The 18,449-nt window shown below is 50.1% G+C and overlaps 1 protein-coding gene across 1 annotated transcript; it reads right to left on the bottom strand.

Annotated features, from left to right (window-relative positions):
* Positions 1 to 6,763: 6,763 nt before the first annotated feature.
* ZSCAN20 (zinc finger and SCAN domain containing 20) lies at positions 6,764 to 16,632 on the bottom strand. The gene is made up of 7 exons (XM_054571539.1): positions 16,163 to 16,632; positions 13,147 to 13,315; positions 12,625 to 12,701; positions 12,279 to 12,363; positions 10,213 to 10,899; positions 8,683 to 9,111; positions 6,764 to 8,114 (listed from the first exon to the last, which is right to left on the bottom strand). The coding sequence occupies exons 1-7, from the start codon at positions 16,577 to 16,579 to the stop codon at positions 6,859 to 6,861; spliced, it is 3,120 nt and encodes a 1,039-aa protein (XP_054427514.1). The 5' UTR covers positions 16,580 to 16,632; the 3' UTR covers positions 6,764 to 6,858.
* Positions 16,633 to 18,449: the final 1,817 nt, after the last annotated feature.

Raw genomic sequence — 18,449 nt, 5'->3', positions numbered from 1 at the left:
GGAAATCTTTGTTAGGCTGCTTTCTGTTGCCTCTGTGATGTGTTGGAAACTCCTAGCAAAAATGATAGTAGAGACACCGTACACAAAAATTAACTCAAAATGGATTAAACACCTAAACCTGTCAAGCTCTGAAATTAATCAATCTCTCTCTCTCCCTCCCCACCCCAATTTGCAATGAAAATTCAAGGATAACAGAATCTAAAAGGCAAAGAGTTACCTCTACCACGTTTAACAAGTATAGAGAGTCAAAGTTCATTAGAAAATTTCTATCTTGAACTACAAAGTCTTCTGGGTGTTACCTGAAGGGAATGGGTGGAGGAAGGAAGGGAGACTCCATAAAGACCCCCCACCTCTCCTCACTTTCTCAGTTACAGAGTATATGGACTCTGCTCATGAACAGAAAGGCAAATGAGAAGAGTCAGGGAAGGTTCAGCCCTCGGGGCCCACCTTCCTTTCTTTTCATCTGTAACCATCCTCTCATTATTTGGGTCCCAAATACCTAATGTCCTAGCACAGAGATCCTGGAGGATATATCAGAGTAGAAGTATGGAGGTCAACAGACCAAAGAGCCACCTGCTACAGGCAAAAGGCAGTGACGCCTGGGTCATGTACATCCAGCCACATCAGAAGAGCCATAGAGAACAGGGAAAGGCAGGTGGCAATGCAACACCCGGGGCCCATCCTCCCTGGCAGCCTCCCTGGGTCTTGCTGACTGACCGCCTCTTTCCCTCCATGGTCTTGGTGTAACCAGGAAGATGCCAGAGAACCCAAAGCTGGTTCCTTTTTATTTTATTTTAATTTTTTTGGCAGTTTAATCAGTATAATTTAATGATCAGGTCACTTCATCCGAGAATAGGATATGACTAGCTTTCAGAGATGTACATAACATTATAGGAAAATAAGGGATCAGGAAATGAGAACGAAGCCAAATAAACTGAGGCCAGGGACTGGTGCACAAATCGCAAACCACGCGAGCCTCATCTGTTGTTAGACTTGGACCTTCAATCTCTGGGCCCCCTGGATTAAAGTGGATTAAAATTTAATCCATTTTAATTCCGTGGTCAGACACCAAAATCAATCACAAATGTCGCGCTTCCCTGTGTTTTCTCTTTCCGCCAGGATTTACTGTGTGTGACCTTCAGCCCAGCTGGCCTTACCATTGCCATCAATTTCTGGGCAACTTCGGGAGCGGGGTTGGGTTAGGGACCTCATATGTGGTCATGAACAAGGTACGTCTGTAGAGGTGCTCGCCTGCCCTGACCCCCAGGTACAATTCGCAGAGAGAGTTTCAAAGAAGTCTCTCACCACCAACTCCAAGGCACCACGTTGCCCACCTCCTGCTGGTCGCTGCCCCTAAACACACAGAAACTGCCCCGGTCTGTGAATTCCCCAAACGCTGAAGCTAAGCCGCGCTCTACATGGAAGGAGGGAGAAGAGGCCTTTCCCTTCTGTGTCAACACGTTGCCTGGCACCAGAGTGGGGCTCCCGAGCCCCAGGGGTTGCAGGAGTGTCCTCTGACAATGGCCCTGGCAGCCCTGGCCTGTGGCTCCTCTCCTCCCTGGACGCAGATGAACCGCAGTGCACATCCAGCAGCAGAACCAGAACCAGCCTTAGAGAGAAGCTAGTTTTCTTCTTCCTTCGCATGGCCTCACCCTCCAGGTGTTGACAATGAACAGGTCGAAAACAAATGCAACTCTAGGACTCACATGATGGCAGATTTCACATGCAAAGGGAATGCTAATTGCACCTGGATGTGGAATTCATTGTCTACATTGGACCCCAGTTCTACCTGTACAGTGAGTATAGGCAAAATCTTTCCCTGGAGCCCGCCCTTGACTGTTCTGGTGCTCTTGACGTAACCAAGCGATACTTAGAAGAAAGCGGCTCAGCCTTGAGAAATAAAGAACTGACCACACGCCGCCGAGGAGAGGGGCCTCTTAAGCTCTCTGCCTGTTCCTCCAAGCAGCACAGGATGGGGTCGCTGGGGGGCGGGCTCCTTCTAGGGCTCCTGACCTGGACCAGGTGGAAGATATACTAGAAAGAAATGGGGGGTCATCACTCAGCTGAAGCGTGAGGTGGTGGGAGGGATGGTGAGGTGAGGAAGAATGTGCCTCTACCCCCTAGAATGTGCATTTGGAAGTAACTCCAGATTTGTCTAAAATCAGTGACAGGGAGTGTTGGGGGGTGGGGGATGGTGCGGTCTGTGTGCTAGTGGTGATACTGACGGCGGGCGTGTAAAACAGCCGGGAGCTGTGTGGAAGGCTAAAATGTCCGCCACCCCAGGCTCCAGAGGCCAGCCCGAACCTCACCTCTCCTGCTAAGCTTCCCTGACCTCCCACTAAATGCAGCGCCAACCTCCAGTAGCGGGCTGTGGCAGGGGCTTCAGACTGGCATTTGCTTCTAAGAGGAGAGGGAGTAAGGGACGTCCAAAGGGACAAGGGGATCAAAAATGAGGTGAGTGGATGTTTCACAGGACTAACTCTGACTGAAGGTACCAGCTGCATTCAGAAAAAGCCTCTCCCAGGCAGCTGGGTAACTGCAGCCTAATTGGAAAAATGCTTTTAGAAGGGAGAGGTGTGTCCAAGGGACAGACTGTGATGAGTCTGAATGTGTAAGGCTCGCTGGGCTGTGTGAGGAATGTTTGCGGGTTCCTGCATGTGTATATAAATACATGTGCTGAACAAGTGGCTGAAGAGGCTGCAGGTGGACGTGGCAGCTGGAGGGGCCCAAGGGTCATCTAAGGAGGGCTGGCAGGCAGGCGACCGGGCTCCTAGGAGGGGCGCCCAGGGCAGGAGACAGATCTGGAAGTCATCAGCATCAGCACAGCGCTAAGAACACAGATGGAATAGAGCAAACGGAGCGATGGAGAGGTGGGGCTAGGACAGAAGCACAGAGCACAGAGACGCAGGGCAGCCTGGGTAGTGTGAGACCACCCATGACACCCACACCCCCTCTGGCCACCGCTGCCATCATGACTCCAAACCATCTGCACCCCCTTCTGCACCCAAAGGGAGATGCTCTTGTTTACAAAGTGGCTAATATAAACATTCCTGCAGCCTGAAGGCAGGGAGCTATGTCCCCACTGGGGGTCCCAGAACACAATGGGGTGGGGAGAACCCAGGGACCCCGACTGCTGCGTTTTCCAGCATGGGAGGACCCCAGTTGCCTTACTCGTTTTCAGGCGGCAGGACATGGGAGATGTTAAGGCTAAGACAGCGCGAGTGAGTCCAGCAGCTGGGGCCAAGGCCTCAGGAAAACTGGGTGTCTGTCTAAAGCACCTGTCCCTGCACAGATCCCTGGGGCTGCCTGCTGAGCGATCTGTGGAGTGAGTCATTCCGGAGTGCCTTTCCGTCCCCTCCGAGGAGCCAAGGCCCTTCTTGGGGTGCAGGGACCAGCACTGAGTAAGGGGGTGCGGCCCACGTGGCACACCCTCCCAGGGGGGCAGTCGCGGCTTCGGTCTGCCAGGACCAGGGTCTGGCCTGTGGCCGCGCAGGCTGAGAAACTGCCCATGTGCTCTGCGCCTGGAGTCCACTTCCCAAGGGCAGACGCACGTTAACAAAGCTCAAGACGTGCAAAACCAGATACCAGTTTATTTGAGCAGCAAGACCTGCAGGAGGATGGCTGGGTGCCCTGCAAAGGGATGGGTCCCCAACACAGAAGCCACCTGAGAGGCACCCCTTCAAAGGCAGGCAGGTACACAGGGAAGGTCCACCCGGCCCGTTTTCTGTCCTGGCCCCCGATGCTGCCCTCGCTTTCCTGCCTGGACCGACAATTAAGTTATGGGAAAGGAGACAGGTAGTGAGCATCTGTTCCCTGGAAACACGAGATGCTGGCACACTCCCAAGGGCAGCGGAACAGTGACAGTCGGTGGGGGGGGGGGGGGCAGGGGGCGGCGACCATCTTGCTTCTCCACAGAGCTCAGTATGGCTTCCACAGTGAAGGCTCCGAAGACGCGGGGCTACTTGGGTGTCAGCAGCGATGGAGGCGGTGTCCAAAAGGTGGCAGGAGGGCGCAGCAGGGAGTCTACGTCTGTTTGAGGGGCATCTTCCTCTCCGTTTGGTGCTTCTCAAGTTCTGCCCTGGCCCCTACACTTCTGCGATTGCCTGTACTCCCTTTCTCACGAGTGTGACGGCCGTACACACCCAGAGAACGCCTGTCCTCCCCACGGCTTCAGGCCCAGCTGTCCGAAGGCCTGCTGCATCCCGCTACACAACGTCCTCTAGGCTCCCTAAGTTGCAAATGTCACAAACCAAACTTACCGTCTCCTGTCTCCTGCCTCCTGCCTCCCCCCTGTGTTCCCAACTCTGAATGCCACGCCCTACCCAGGAGGGTCCAACCTTTTGGCATCTCTGGGCCACACTGCAAAAGAGTTGTCTTGGGCCACACGTTAAATACATTGCAACACATCGTCACAAACAAAACCAAAACTCATGTTTCAAGTAAATTTATGATTCTGTTGGGCCACATTCACAGCTGACCGCAGGCGGGACACTCCGGCTGCTGTCACCAAGGCCCTGTAGCTTTCCTTGGCTGTCAACTCTGCCTCGGACACCTGCCAACCCCACCCCCTTCTCAAATCCAACCACTCCCTAGTTCAGACCCTCCCTTTCAACTGGTCTGTTGCACTGCTGTCCCCACAGATCGTCCTAACTGGAGCCCATCCAAGTTCCATTCAGCCATGAGGCTGTGATGTCATTCCGACCTCGTCGCCCTCAACCGGGTGTCCAAGCCCCACTCAGACATGAGGTCCCCCGTGATCCTGGCCCAGCAGCCCTCAGTCGCAGCTCCCACCACTCCCCTCCTCCCATCTTCCACCCCAACAGTGCTAAGAACTAAGGTCCCCACGCTCGCCTTGATTCCGTGGCATTTCACGCCTCGGTGCTTTCCCCGGAACACCTCCCCCGCCTTTGGGACCTTCCTTTCATCTCGCACCATTGGTTCCCGGTTTCATGCTATTACTGCAGTTTCTGACATCTGCTCATTCCAGTCCAGGGCTCACCCACGACCCCCGCCTTCAGAGACCATGGGAGCCAAGAAAGGTAAGCCAGGAAGGCGCCTACAGGCAGTGACCCCAGGCCAACTGGCCCCCGGGAGGCGGAGGACGGGGTGAAGGAGCGATCTCCACAAAACGGGAGTGCGGATCTCTCCACTGACTTCCTCTCATGGGGAACACCAAGTTCCGCTCATCGAGGTTCCATCACATCCACTGTCTGATAGGTCCTTCCCAAGTCCGTGAAATAGCCAGGGCAGGGATGGCACCCCGGAGTCAAAGGCCAATGTCAGGAGAGGGACTTTCCTTTAAAACCCAGTGGAAACCAAAGTCCTTGGTCAACATTTCTGAACCCTCCTAAGGAGAAACTCCAGAGGCCAAAATGCTGAAAAGCAGAAAACCATCCTTTGTGAGTGAACCTTCAGATTTAGCCCATCTGTGTGGGCAGCTTGGTCCTAACGGCCCACATTTCGAAAGCACAGGGTAGGCCTGGGACAAGATGGCTCAGGAAGGACCTTACTCAAAGCCCGGGCAGTAGTGTACCGCAGAACCACCCCTCCCTCCCACCTCCGTCCTGGCCTGGGGATCAGAAACAAAGCTTCGGCTGGGCCAAGAGGGAAAGGGCCAGGGAGACAAAGACACAGGATGAGTGAACACAGGTGAGGAAGGCCGTGTTTCCATAAGGTTTAACTTAACAATTTACCCAAAGGTAACAACAAACAGGACTGACGCCCTGAGAAAAGGGAAATTCTCAGCCCCCTCCCTTTCCCAAAGCAGCCAAAGCAGCATCTCGTGGGGAGAAACATCACTCTGGCCACGTTTCCCAATCTCAGCCCACCTGCATCTCTCACCCACATTACAGTAAAGACAAATTCACATCAAGTGCTTTAGTAATCATTCATCCTCGCCCAAAACACACTGCCAGCTCTGAATAGCCCAAGCCCTCTAGTCTTTAGAATTCATAAAGGAGTTTCAACAGGACGGAGGATCCACAAAGTGTTTGGAGGTCCTGGCTCCCGACTGACCTGCCCTAATGTGAGAGGGGTCACTGAGGTCGTGAGGGCGCCTCAGGCTCTGACAGGCAGGTCTGGCTGGATCCTGCCTCTGCCCTTTTCAGATGCGTGACCCAAGCAAGCTGCTTGTTCCCCAAGCCTAGCTTTTCTCTTCTGGGAAATGGGGGGACTGTTAGTACCTACCTCCTGGGGCTGTTGTGAGGATTAAATGAGACCGTGTGTATAAAGTGCTTAGCACAGAACCTGCTGAAGAGCTAACGCTCAATAAATACTGGCTATTTTTGCTACTGTTAACAATGACTTAGTAACAGGAGTATATGTAACTGCCATTCCTACTTTCCGCTGAGCTCATGGTGGCCTGCTCCAGGCCAGGCTCTCAATCACGCCCTCTCACCGGAGTCTCATTCTCCTCTGAGGACACATCCCACTAAACACTGCCATGCAGGAGAATGTGCATCGTGTGCTGCTGGGGTGTGCGTGCTGCTGGGGCGTGCGTACACACGGACGGTGTGAAGGCACAGCGAGGTTTGGAATCATTGCTCAGCACCACTGATCTGCCTCTAACTCCCTAAGTGATCAGTTTGGCTCAGACATGGATAAAGCCCTTAAACAAATGTAAGGACAGCCTGAGGACTGAGTGTAGATTTTTTACAGGAGAATAAAAATTACACTTAAGAAATGTGCCTGCAAGTCTGGATCCTTAGCATTTGTAATTCACTTCCAAATTACCTGGGTTATATCAAGATGACTTCCCTGGATATACACGAAGCTTAAAAATTGGGAATGTTTCTTTCTATCATACACCTTATAATCTTGGGAGATTTAAATACACATTTCTCTCTTTTGTTGTGTCTCCTATGACGCTTTCCCTCCTGCATGGGTTCTCCGGTGGGCACTGAAGTGGGAGCTGTTGTTAAAGTCTTTGCCGCACTCCAAGCACTTGTAGGGTTTTTCCCCAGTGTGGATTCTCTGGTGAATAATAAGACTAGAGCTCTGGTTAAAGCATTTCCCACACTCTCTGCACTTGTAGGGCTTCTCTCCCGTGTGAATCCTCTGGTGAGTAATGAGATTAGAACGGTCACGGAAGAATTTCCCACACTCAAGGCATTTGTAGGGCTTCTCTCCCGTGTGCACTCTCTGGTGTGTGATGAGTTTAGAGCGCTCACTGAAGCACTTCCCACAGTCCGCACACTTATACGGCTTCTCCCCAGTGTGGGTTCGCTGGTGATTAGCCAACGTGGAGCTCTTACTGAAGCTTTTCCCACATTCAGCACATTCATATGGTTTCTCTCCCGTATGGATTCTTTGGTGACTAATGAGGGCAGAGCTCTTGGAGAAGGTTCTTCCACATTCAGAACACTGATAAAGTTTCTCCCCTGAGTTGGTGCTGTGCGGACCAGAATTCAAGTTCTTATGGACACTATGAGGTTGTTCAGGAGATGTCTCCTCTGTCAAGTTCCTCCAGTGAGCACTAAAAGACTTGCTTTGGCCAAAGCTTTCCCCAGGCTCACTACAGCAGTCAGGATTTCCTCCCAAATGGACTCTCTGATGTTTCAGAAGGTTTGAGCTCTGGTTGAAGCTTTTCCAACATTCCCCACATTTGTAGGGCTTTGCCCCGGGGTGGGTTCTCTGGTGGGCCGCAAGACTGGAGTGGTCACTAAAGCTTTTCCCACATTCGAGGCATCCGTAGGGCTCCTCTCCAGTGTGAATTCTCTGGTGGGTATTGAGGTTGCAGCGGTCACTAAAGCTCTTCTCGCATTTGAGGAATTTGTAGGGCTTCTCACCTGTGTGTGTCCCCTGGTGGGCGATGAAGTGGGAGGTCTGACTGAAGCTTTTCACACACGTGTCACACTTGTAGGGTTTCTCTGCAAGGTACAAGCCTTGATGGTCAATAAGTTTTTCTAAGTCTTCTTCAGAAGAACATTCCTCCCACTGTTCCTGCGGGAGATTTCCTGACTGCTCTTCGCCTTCATTGTCATTGTCACTGTCTTCCCCCAAATGGCGAGGGCGGCCGACCACTTCTGTAGCGCACTTGGATAATGCTCCAGGAAAATCCTCAAAAATATCCTGCTCTGAGCTCTGGTCTTCATCCTCATGCCTCCCCTCAAAACCTGAAAGAATGAACAAGAAATATAGCTTTTTTTTTTTCATTCATTAGTTAAGTGTCTTTTTATATATATCCATATCTTATGCCTTGTGAATTTGGCTAACATGAATTTGCATCTTATATTTTATATGTCACATCTTATAAATGTGGCTAACATGAAACTGATCAAGTTTTGGCGCATGCACGCATTCCGGACCTGCAAAGCTGAGGAACAGACTCTGAGACCTATTGACCCCACCAAAACAGCCAGCCAGTCAGTCTCCCTGGCCAAGTCCCTTATCCCACTATTTGATATTGAACACCTCCTTCTTCTAGTACAATCAGTACATCCTACGTGATACGAGACTGAGCAAACTCCGTAATTGCACAAATGAATTCCAGCAAAACCCAGGTCAGTCTGCTTGTCTCATTTAGGGGATTACACTGAGCAAGACATAATCTGAGCAAAGTACAGATACTTTTCCTATTCAATTCCATTCTGTTTTAGTCCAGCGACAAGGTAACAAGCCTGGCTCCGTCACCCTGCCCGCGTGCTTGCGGATGTTGTGGACATCCCATTACTCCATGCTTACCAGTGTCTGGGGTTTTCAGACACGGGGTTGGAGGTTTGATGCCATCTTCATCTGCCGTCTCATCCCAGGCCTCCTGGTCATCAGCCTCTGTACTGCTCCACCGAGACGCAGGGAGACCTGCTGCCTCTCTAATGGTCCCCATGGCTCTGACTGCTGTCCGCGCCCTCACCAGTGAGTCTAGCTCCTCATAGAAGGGGCATGTCCCCGGCGGGTGGCTGCTCTTGGCTTTCCTGTAGCTTCGAAGGAGGTTTTTGAATCTGTAGCGACACTGCTCCAGTGTCCGCAGGAAGCCCCGTGCACACAGTCGCTCTGCAATGGCCCGGTACACCTGGCTGTTCTGGTGACAGGTGCGAAGCTTTTCAGGAAATGGGGACTCACTGAGGATGGTCAGGAAGGCCTTGGTTTCCTCATAGCCCCAGTGCACACCTGCTGTCAGGAGTGAAGAGTTTAGAATTGTGAGACTTAATGAGACTTGCCTAAGTCATCAGGGCTCAGGGTCACCTGCCCTGTTAAATGCCTAGAACACAGGCACCTCAGAAATTATCCAGGTACCAGGGGCACCAACAAAGAACATACCCTTACCTCTCTGGGCTATGCCAGAGCTCCCCCACCCCCACTCCTTCTAAGAAATTCTGTGAGTCTTGGCTAAAGGGGAGGACTTAGTTGTCCATATTATACCAGGTGACCCCGTTCCCCTGGCTTCAGCTGACTGGTTCGGGGAAAGGCCTGTAAACTGGGATACCAGAGACTTTGCTTATATCCACTCAATACATGTCCTCTACTTACTTTCACAAATTTTCCTTGTAACAAACATGGGAACTGAGAGTGCCTAAAGACATGAATGAAGTTCAGATAATCGCATTACAGTCCAACTGAGGATGCCCTTTCCTCTTCTGTGGAAGCAGGAAAAGAAAGTGGTCTGTGCGCAGGTCCTCCGCCCGTGCGTGATGCAGCCAGGAAGGCAGCACGGTGGACGGAGGACCACAGAACAGGAGGCTGGAGCCCTGGGCTCCCACCCTGACTCTGCCCCGGCCTCCCTCAGATCTTGAGAGAAGACGCTTCATCCCTTAGGCTTCAGTGCTCCCACTTTCACAGCGACCTGGGTGTTTCCCAAACACCAATTATTCAACTATATGCTGTCACGGTTTCTGCTCTGTTATATATTTCACTCAGTATCTTTCTTTACCTAAATTGACGACATGTGAAATCACGGCTGATGTGTTCATACACATTACAATTAAAGGTTTCCTCATGTAACACCTATGATCATCCCCGTATGCATTTTGGGAAACACTGAATTAGATCTTTAAGGTCCTTTAGGGTTTTAAAAACAGCTGTTTCTATAGCTAAGAAAATCTGTACAATGAGAACTGGTCACAGAAGAGAGTAGAAGTCTGAGGAAGACCAAAGGAACGGGGCGCCTTACTCTAGCAGCATCAGTCCAGACTCCTGTGCCCTGAACTCACGGAGCAGAGGCTTGGCTAGTAAGAGGGTTGGAATCTGGATCGGATTAAATGCCTGTGTTCTTACCAACACGACTCTGGAACAGAGCCGGACCCCCAGGAATCCTGGGCCCCTGGACGGACTCGTCAATGGCCAGGTCATCACCATTACAGTCCTCTGCCGCTTCCTCTGGCTCCCAGCTCCCTTCCTCTTGCTCCTCCATCTCTGCATCACTGTCCCCCAGCCTGGGGAGTGCCACAGCCTCTCCTGGACCGTCTGTGGCTCTGATGGCCGACCGAGCCCTCACCAGGGCCTCCAGTTCCTCGTAGAAGGGACAGGTTCCCGGTGGGTGGCTGCTCTTGGCTTTCCGGTAATTCCGTAGGAGGTTTTTGACCCTGTAGCGACACTGCTCCAGTGTCCGCAGGAAGCCCCGTGCCCTCAGCCGCTCTGCTATGGCCCGGTACACCTGGCGGTTCTGGTGACAAGTCCGGAGCTTTTCAGAGAAAGGGGACTCACTCAAAATTGCCAGAAAAGTCTTGGTCTCCTCATAGCCCCAGTGCACACCCGACACCTTCGTGTCCTCCACGTCCCACTGGTGGTGGTCTTCCCAGGCCTTCGAGTCCCTCCAGGCCGGTGCTGGAGCCGGCTTTATCTGCTCGCTATCCAGGCCGTAGTCTGCAGCATTCCTTTTTCCAGAATTTATAAGACTTGGACCCCAAAATTCTGGTCCTGGCTCTTGTTGGGAGATGGTATTTGGTTTTGAAACTAGAACTCCTATATAAAAAGAAATGACAGAAATGATTTGTTGAGCAGCGTGCTAGCCCAAAATGTCCCTGAAAACATTTCCCTGTAAGAGGCCAACAGGAAATTCCCAGGCTAATCCCATCAAATGCCTGGAGGGTTAGAGAAAGGAAGCTAGAGGTAACAGGAGCACTTCACCAGAAATGTTCATTGGCCTGTTTGCTTTGTTTACTTGCTTTTTTGTTGTTATGAAATGCATCATACAAAAAGTCACTGCTATTGGTCTACAGATGGGCATATGATTCAAATTGGCCCAATCAAAATGAATTCAATGGTTGAAAGAAAGGTCTCTCTCTCTCGCTCTCTCTATGTGTGTGTGTGGTGTGAGTCCTCCCTCAGTAGGAAACTTGTTGCCTCAATTGCTGTTGGCATCTATCTCTTGACTCTGACACACAATAGCTTTAATATAAAGCTGAGACGGAGGGTGGAAGAACAGAGAGAAAGGAAGAACCTACGGTGTTGCTGAGCCAATCTATACTGTGGTTGGAGCGTGCCCTCCTCTGGACTTCCAATAATGTGAGAAAATAAGTTTTCTTATTTTCTGTAACAGTTTGCTGCATTTAAAGGACTGCTGTCCTAACAGCTCCCAACCCTAACAAAATAGGAATTCTTTAATTAAATAAATATTTGAAGAACACAAGAAAAAGTTTAGAGCTAAAAGGGGCCAAAGCATTATCTAGCTCAGCATTCTGCCAAGTTTGTTCCTTTGAACGCGATTTTCCCCAGATATCACACGTACAAGTAGGGGATGCGGGAGGGGGGTCACACTGTCAAGCCGCAAACTTCAAGAGGCGTACCTTCCGGACATGGATGAGTTAGGCCTATCGCTGTGTCCTCTACTTTATCCCCCGTCACGTGTCTAACTCTCAAGCTCCTACAGGTAGTGGTTCACTATTAATTTGGTTTCCTGTGTAGATGCGCCCACACGAAAGGAGTCTGCTGGTCCTATGGGCTTCAAATATTTTGAGTCCTGTGATATGTGTTTCTCACTGTGGTTCAGTACATCGGTCTCATGGGCTTAGCTCACTTAGTACGGCCCTGAGAGATGGGTCCCGTCTGACACTGAGGAGCCTGGCTCTCTGGGACAGCAGGCAGGGCCCAGCCCCTGCACCGTGGTCAATGTACCGAAGAAAGGAAGGGAAGGCCCCGAGAGGCAGGCTCTTGGAAGCCACCCTGCCGGCCTCCCTCCGGGCCAGCTGCTCTCCCCACTCCATCCCTGCCACCAGTGCTGGCTACCAAAAGCCTCTCTTCTTCCGATGTCTGAAATTCCACAGACCTCACAGAGGCACGGATCTTAAGGGGGTGATGAAACGCTCTTTGGGAACTGGGTGCAGAGGGCACCAGTTCCTTACCCAGGGACACGCCATTCCCACAGTTGTCTCCACGGGGCTCCTTGTGAAACTCCTTTTCAGCACATTTGCCAGTGCCCTGGGCTTCCTGTGAGATGTACAAAAAAAAGGACCTCAAATGTCACAGCCTGGGAACCCTACCGGGCCCCAGGAAAGGTCACGGGAATACAGAGACACTGTGCGTGAGCCTAGCATCAGGAGGGGCTGCACGACCAAGGAGAGGCCCAGAGGACTGGGGAAGGGGGCAGAGGCTAACGCCCTGGACCCTTTTGCTGAGGGGAGGCCGCAGAGAAAGGGGCAAAGCACAGAAGAAGTCATGACAGGAGAGGGAAAACAAAGAGCAGCTTACCTGGGACTCAGCTGTCACCTCCCAATCTCCAGCGCTCCCCATCTTTGGGAGAGCGGGGACTCGGGGAGTGAGGACAGCTGAGGAGAAGAAAAAGTCTCTGAAACCCGAGCTCTGGGAGCCAGAGAACCACCCTCTCGGGTCCAGCTGTCCCAAGGGCCTGCTCGGGTCCAGCCGAGGCTATCCCTCAGCCAGGGCAAACTTCCCCTTTTCCTTCCCTTCCAGAGTATCTAGCGCCTAAGCTGCCTCGAGTGATGCCATGTGCGAGATGCCAGCCCCGGCTCCTATGAGCACCACCTCACCCCAGCGCCAGCGCGAACCTGCTGCGTGACTCAGCAGAGCGGGGACAAGCTGACATCATTGGGAGCGTCATCTTCTTTAACAACACTTACCTGCCTCACTTCTCAGTGTGTCCAAGAGGCACTATTCTAGTCCTTGCCTTGAATTCAGTCATCCCTCCTCCCCAGGCACCCTTCCTTAGCACCCCTCCCCCCTTCCTTGATGTTCCCGACTTCTGGTACTCACCACTCTCTTTCAAGGCCGGGGGTGCCGTCTTGGTGTCTACACGCTTGGGGTGGTCAGGGCATGGATTCCTCTCCTGCTGCCTCTGGGACGGTCTCTCGGGCCAGCGGTCTGCTGAATGCAGCTGAGAGCCCTTTAAGGACCTGGTCTCTTCTCCACACAATGTCAGCTCCTAAACACAGATGGTCAAAATTCCCAATCATCAGTTCAATAAGACCAACTGTGGCAGGGCAGGAAATGTTCTCTGGAGCACAACTAGGATCCTGAGGTTAAAAGGCTCTTTTTAAAGGCCCAAAGATGACTCAGAGTATGTATGACAAGCCACCAGACCGATGTCAGTAACAGACTCGCATTTATACTAGCGAACGCGTACTGTCTTGTTCAGCACAGGGAGGGTATATAAGTGTCTCAATGAGGCCACTACTGTTCAAAACATTTCTGTATCATAAAATGGTGAATTAAGTAAAATTTTTATGACATTACAAATAATCTCTAACCATCAAAAACAGGCTATTTAATTTTTAAGTTACAAAAAAAAAAAGATAAAAGTTACCAGGTATGCATTAAAAAGCAAAGAAATGCATAAAAACCAATACAACTATAACTCTAAATGTACTTACTCTAAGTATTCCTGCTGAAGGAAAAGAAAATTCAGAACTAAATATAAGAAAAAAGGAGGGACAAAGAATTACAGATGGAATTTTAAAATGAAAGGAAAGTTTCAGGAAGGCAAATCTCTCTTAAAACAGAAGGATAAGCAAAGATAAGGGACTTTAACTACAAAGGAAAACTGAAGAGGCAATTTTAATTTCAATGCAGAAGTTCAGTCAAAAAAGCACTCAGAGATATAGAGAATATATATAAAAGGGAATAATCAATTAAGAGACAGCATTACCCAATTCAGCATTATCAATCATAAAACTAATTTCTTATCTCTCTCATTTGGTTACAAATTCAGAGATAGAGGTCCAGATATTATTTCCTGGCCCTAAATCCCCCAAAATATAACAATTTCAATTGCCTTATAGACATACTCCACTTTTAAAAATGTATTTCAATGTCTTTAATAGGGATTTTCAATACTCACGTGGTTCAAAAATAGAAAATATACATAAAGGTATATTCAGTGAAAATAGCCCAGCCCCACCTCTCTCCCCCACTAGTCCCCACAGGTAAGCACTCTTTTTCTGCATCCTTTCAGAGTTTCTTTATATACAAGCAACTGTGTAATATATATTCCTATTTCTTCCCCCTTTTTTACACAAAAGGTAGCAACTATATGTAGTGCAGATTTGTCAATTGGAACAAATGTACCACTCCCCTGGGGGATGTTTGTCGATAATGAAGGAGGCTGTGTGAGTTATGAACCTTGCAATGGAAGATCATGAGCTACAACATATGTATCTGGGGGAGGGGGGTGGGCAGAAAACAAGCTACTTATCCATTTGTTTTGACTCTTGTGAGCACTCAGGAACAGGTGGGAAAGTTAAAAAATTGAAGTCACAGGAAAAAATGCATTATAGAGAAGGTTTCATTACCTTATCTTTTTTTTCAGTCTCCAGCTCACAGTGGGTATAATTTGAGAATTTTTGGTATAGTCCAACCTTCTCATCTTACAGATGCATAATCATAAAGACCTTGACTTAAGTCAATTCTCATCCCTGGGTCTCACGGTCTTCCTCTTCCAGCCCTGAAGTCCTAAGGCTTCCATCTGTTTCTTCACTGGCACTGCAGGCAAATGGCTGGGCGGCGTATTAAAATAAGGTATGTTCTCTCATACTTAGTTCTGTAACTTTAAATGTTATGCTCTCTGTATCTTCCATCAGTTTGTAAAGGAATCCAAAAAGCAAAGCCATGGGCCTAATTTTAACCTTTCTTCCTCTAATCTCACATCTATTTTGTGATGTACAAAAACCCCCTGCCATTTGCAAAGGGACAGGTTCTCAACATGTGCCCCCAACAAAATGTGATTAAGGATAATATCACAAGAATTACTATTTAACAAGTGGGAGCACCAGGGCTACGTTGAGGTGGAGGTTCTGGGGAGCTGGCCCCGCCTGCAGCTGGCCAGAGGGCTTGTTCTACAGACACCGGCTTCAAAGCAGGATTCACAATGTGTGTCAAAGCAAAATTAGAAATCATATCATGGGCCTTCAGGGTCTCTTGCAAATTGTGAGTTTCAATATAAATGTGGACAAGTTATTTACCTCTCTGAGTCTTTGTTCACCCATTTGAAAAATGGCAATGGTAATAGCACCTGCTTTATCAGGTTGCTGAGTAAATTAGATAGGCAATACATATAGAAAGCTCAGAACAGTGTCTGATACACAATGAGTGCTCAATAAATGTCAGTTAATATTTATTTGAGCCTCATGACTCGGAGGTATTTTAATTCCTATGGTTTCCAGAAGAGGCATCCGTGATGTAGTAGATAGAACAATGGACTTGGAACCTAAGGATCTGGGTTCAGGCTATGGTTTATACTGACTCAGCTTGGTGAACCACCTGACTTTAAGGAACTTAGTTTAATCTATAAATTATGGAGACAATAATGCTATTTCTGTCTACCTACATTAGTGCTATAAGCATCCAAAGAGATCGCACATGTAAAAAGATTCTGTTAAGTATAAAAGATAATACAAATCAACAGTACTGTGAACACAGTACCGGGAAGCAGTTTAGAGCAGTGGTTTTGAATGTTGGCTTTAAAGCCAGACTGCCAAAGTTCAAATCCTGGCTCTGCCACCCATGTGACCTTGAGCCAATTACCCATCTTTTATCTGTCTCCATTTCCTCCCTCATTGGTAAAACTAGGATAACAGTACCTATCTCATTAAAGTGTTGACAGGATTAAATGAATTAATGCATAGAAAGTACTTAGAACAATGGCTGGTACATAGTCATGCTTAATAAGTGTCAGTTGCTCAATACAATAATTATTATTTTGGCAATTATTAACCTAGTCCCAGCCCCGCTGCCTTGCCAGGTCTGCTTTCGGAGAACAGACTGTTTGCCTCACCTGCTGCCCTGCAGCCCGGGCCTCCCGGTGCCAGTCCTCCACCAGGGCCACCGCCTCCTCGCCGCTCTCAGGGTGGCGCGCCTGCACCCAGGCCTGGACCTCCCTGGGTAGGATAGTCAGGAACTGCTCCAGGACCAGCAGCTCCAAGATCTGCTCTTTGAGACGGATCTCTGGCCTCAGCCAGCGACAGCAGAGAGCCCAGAGCTGGCTGAAGGCCTCATGGGGTCCAGATGCATCCCTGTACTGGAACTGCCGGAAGCGCTGGCGGGAGGCCTCAGGGCCAGGGACAGGGTCACACACTTTCTCCTGAGGTCTGGATTCCGACCTCCACGAGTCCTCCTCCAGTTTCACAATCAGGAGCTCTTCAAGCTCTGTGGGGGGAGAGACTTGGGCCTGGGATTCCAGGGCTACAGCCATGCTCTATTCTGGACGCCTCACTTCAACTGGGCTGTCCACATCGCAAGTCTTCCTGCATCTACAGGGTGTCCTTCAACGGGCTCCTGGGAGAGGAAGTGCTTTCCAAAGCTCTGAATGCAGAAGGACAAAGGACAGTGAGCAAGAGGACCCAGAAGCCTCACCTCCCTCACTTCCCCCGCACCCACCACTGCCACTGCATGGGGTGGGGGTGCGAAGGGATGCCCCTGTTCCATAAGCAAGAAGTTAGGCCACCATCTGACACCAACACCAGAGCCAGCACACCCCGGGAAGTCAGCACAGTGTCAGTTCCTCTGGGACACGCTAAACGCCTTAGCCTGGCGTCAGGCCGCGGTCCCAGCCGAGCCTTTCCCCTTCTGCACATGTCCAAAGTCTGACCTTCCCTCCAGCTGGGATCCAAACGCCACCCCCTCCGGAGGCCTTTCTTCCTGGGCCGTAAAGCTTTAGTCTTCCTCTAACGGTGCTCTCTTTGCTAATTCCCCCTCTCACTCTGTGCTCCCCGTTGGTCATCCTCTCATCTGGCAGTTTTCACCATCTGACTCCCCAAAACTGCGACCAGGACCTGGTTCCAGACCCCAAAACCCAACCACCTACAAGACATTTCCACTTGACGCACCTCAACCACATTGGGTCAAAAACTGAGTTCATCCTTTTCCCTGGCAAGCCTGTCTCTTTCCTGGGGCGCTCCATCCAGGACAGGCACCCCGTCCATCAACCTACTCAGGCCAGAAACCTGGCCCTCAGCTTCCTCCAAGATCCTCCACATCCAGCTCATCACCAAACCATGTCCACTCGGCCTTCTAACCATTTACTTTCCCAGTGCCACCTCCTCAGTCCAGAGAAGCAGCACATTTATCACTTGATCAGCATCTTCTCTCACGTCCCTGCCTCCACTCCCCTCACCCTAACCCCCGGCCCGTTCTTTGCACAACAACCAGACTAGATCAAAATCTGACTATGTCACTTCACTGCTAAGCACCCTTCAGTGGCCTCCCATTTCCCTCAGAATCAAGGGCAAACCTTGCCCAAACCCCATTTCTCTACCCTGCTCCCACCAGTCACTGTGTTTCGGCGGCACAGCCCGCAGTTCCTGCATCGTGCTGCCCTCTGAACACTCCGACATGTTGGGGTCTCCTTCGGGAACAGTCTCTTCCCTTTCTTCAACTAGTTAGGTCTCAGCTTAAATTGCGTTCTTCCAAGATTCAGTCCTCAGCCACAGGTTCGCATGCCACCTTCTGTATCGCTACCCAGACCATACTTGACAATTATCTACCCACTAGATCACAGGCTTCCTAAGGGGCCTGGCACAGCGCTCCACACACACAGGAAGCACTCAGTAAACAGTGAAACAATGGTCAACTACTGATGGTGGTGTGTCATGAAGCAAGGTCTATAATTATGCCTTCTTATGCAAACTAGATTTAAAAAAAGAATAACATTACTCATGCCAGAAGGAATTCTTTCCTCCTCTTCATTTCCCTCGTTGTCAAGCTTGCCACTTTCTAGGTGGTATCAGAGGGACGTGTGTCCCCAGAGAGATTACAGCCTCGCTAAGGGGAAGGAATACAGCTTACTGCTCTTCTGTTCACACCCTTCTTTCCCCCACACCCACAATAAGCATGATATGCACTAGATACAGAAGGCTCTTGGTAAATGCTTGTTGAGTGAACGTCTGGGGCTGCTATTTTTACACAACGAAGACTCCAACAGTACTCACGCTGGGTTATCTGGAAAAATGAGCTCTTTGTGTCATCCCCAACAAATCTAGATGACATAAAACATGCCTACTCAAAGGAGGCTCTCAGCTGCTTTCACGTGGGAATGACAGAGCTAAATTGAGAATGGGGAGGGG

This window comes from Pteronotus mesoamericanus, unplaced genomic scaffold (assembly GCF_021234165.1).
Source record: "Pteronotus mesoamericanus isolate MK-2021 breed Mesoamerican mustached bat unplaced genomic scaffold, CSHL_Meso_final contig_221, whole genome shotgun sequence".
NCBI lineage: Eukaryota > Metazoa > Chordata > Mammalia > Chiroptera > Mormoopidae > Pteronotus > Pteronotus mesoamericanus.
This window is presented reverse-complemented; position numbering and strand designations above follow the sequence as displayed.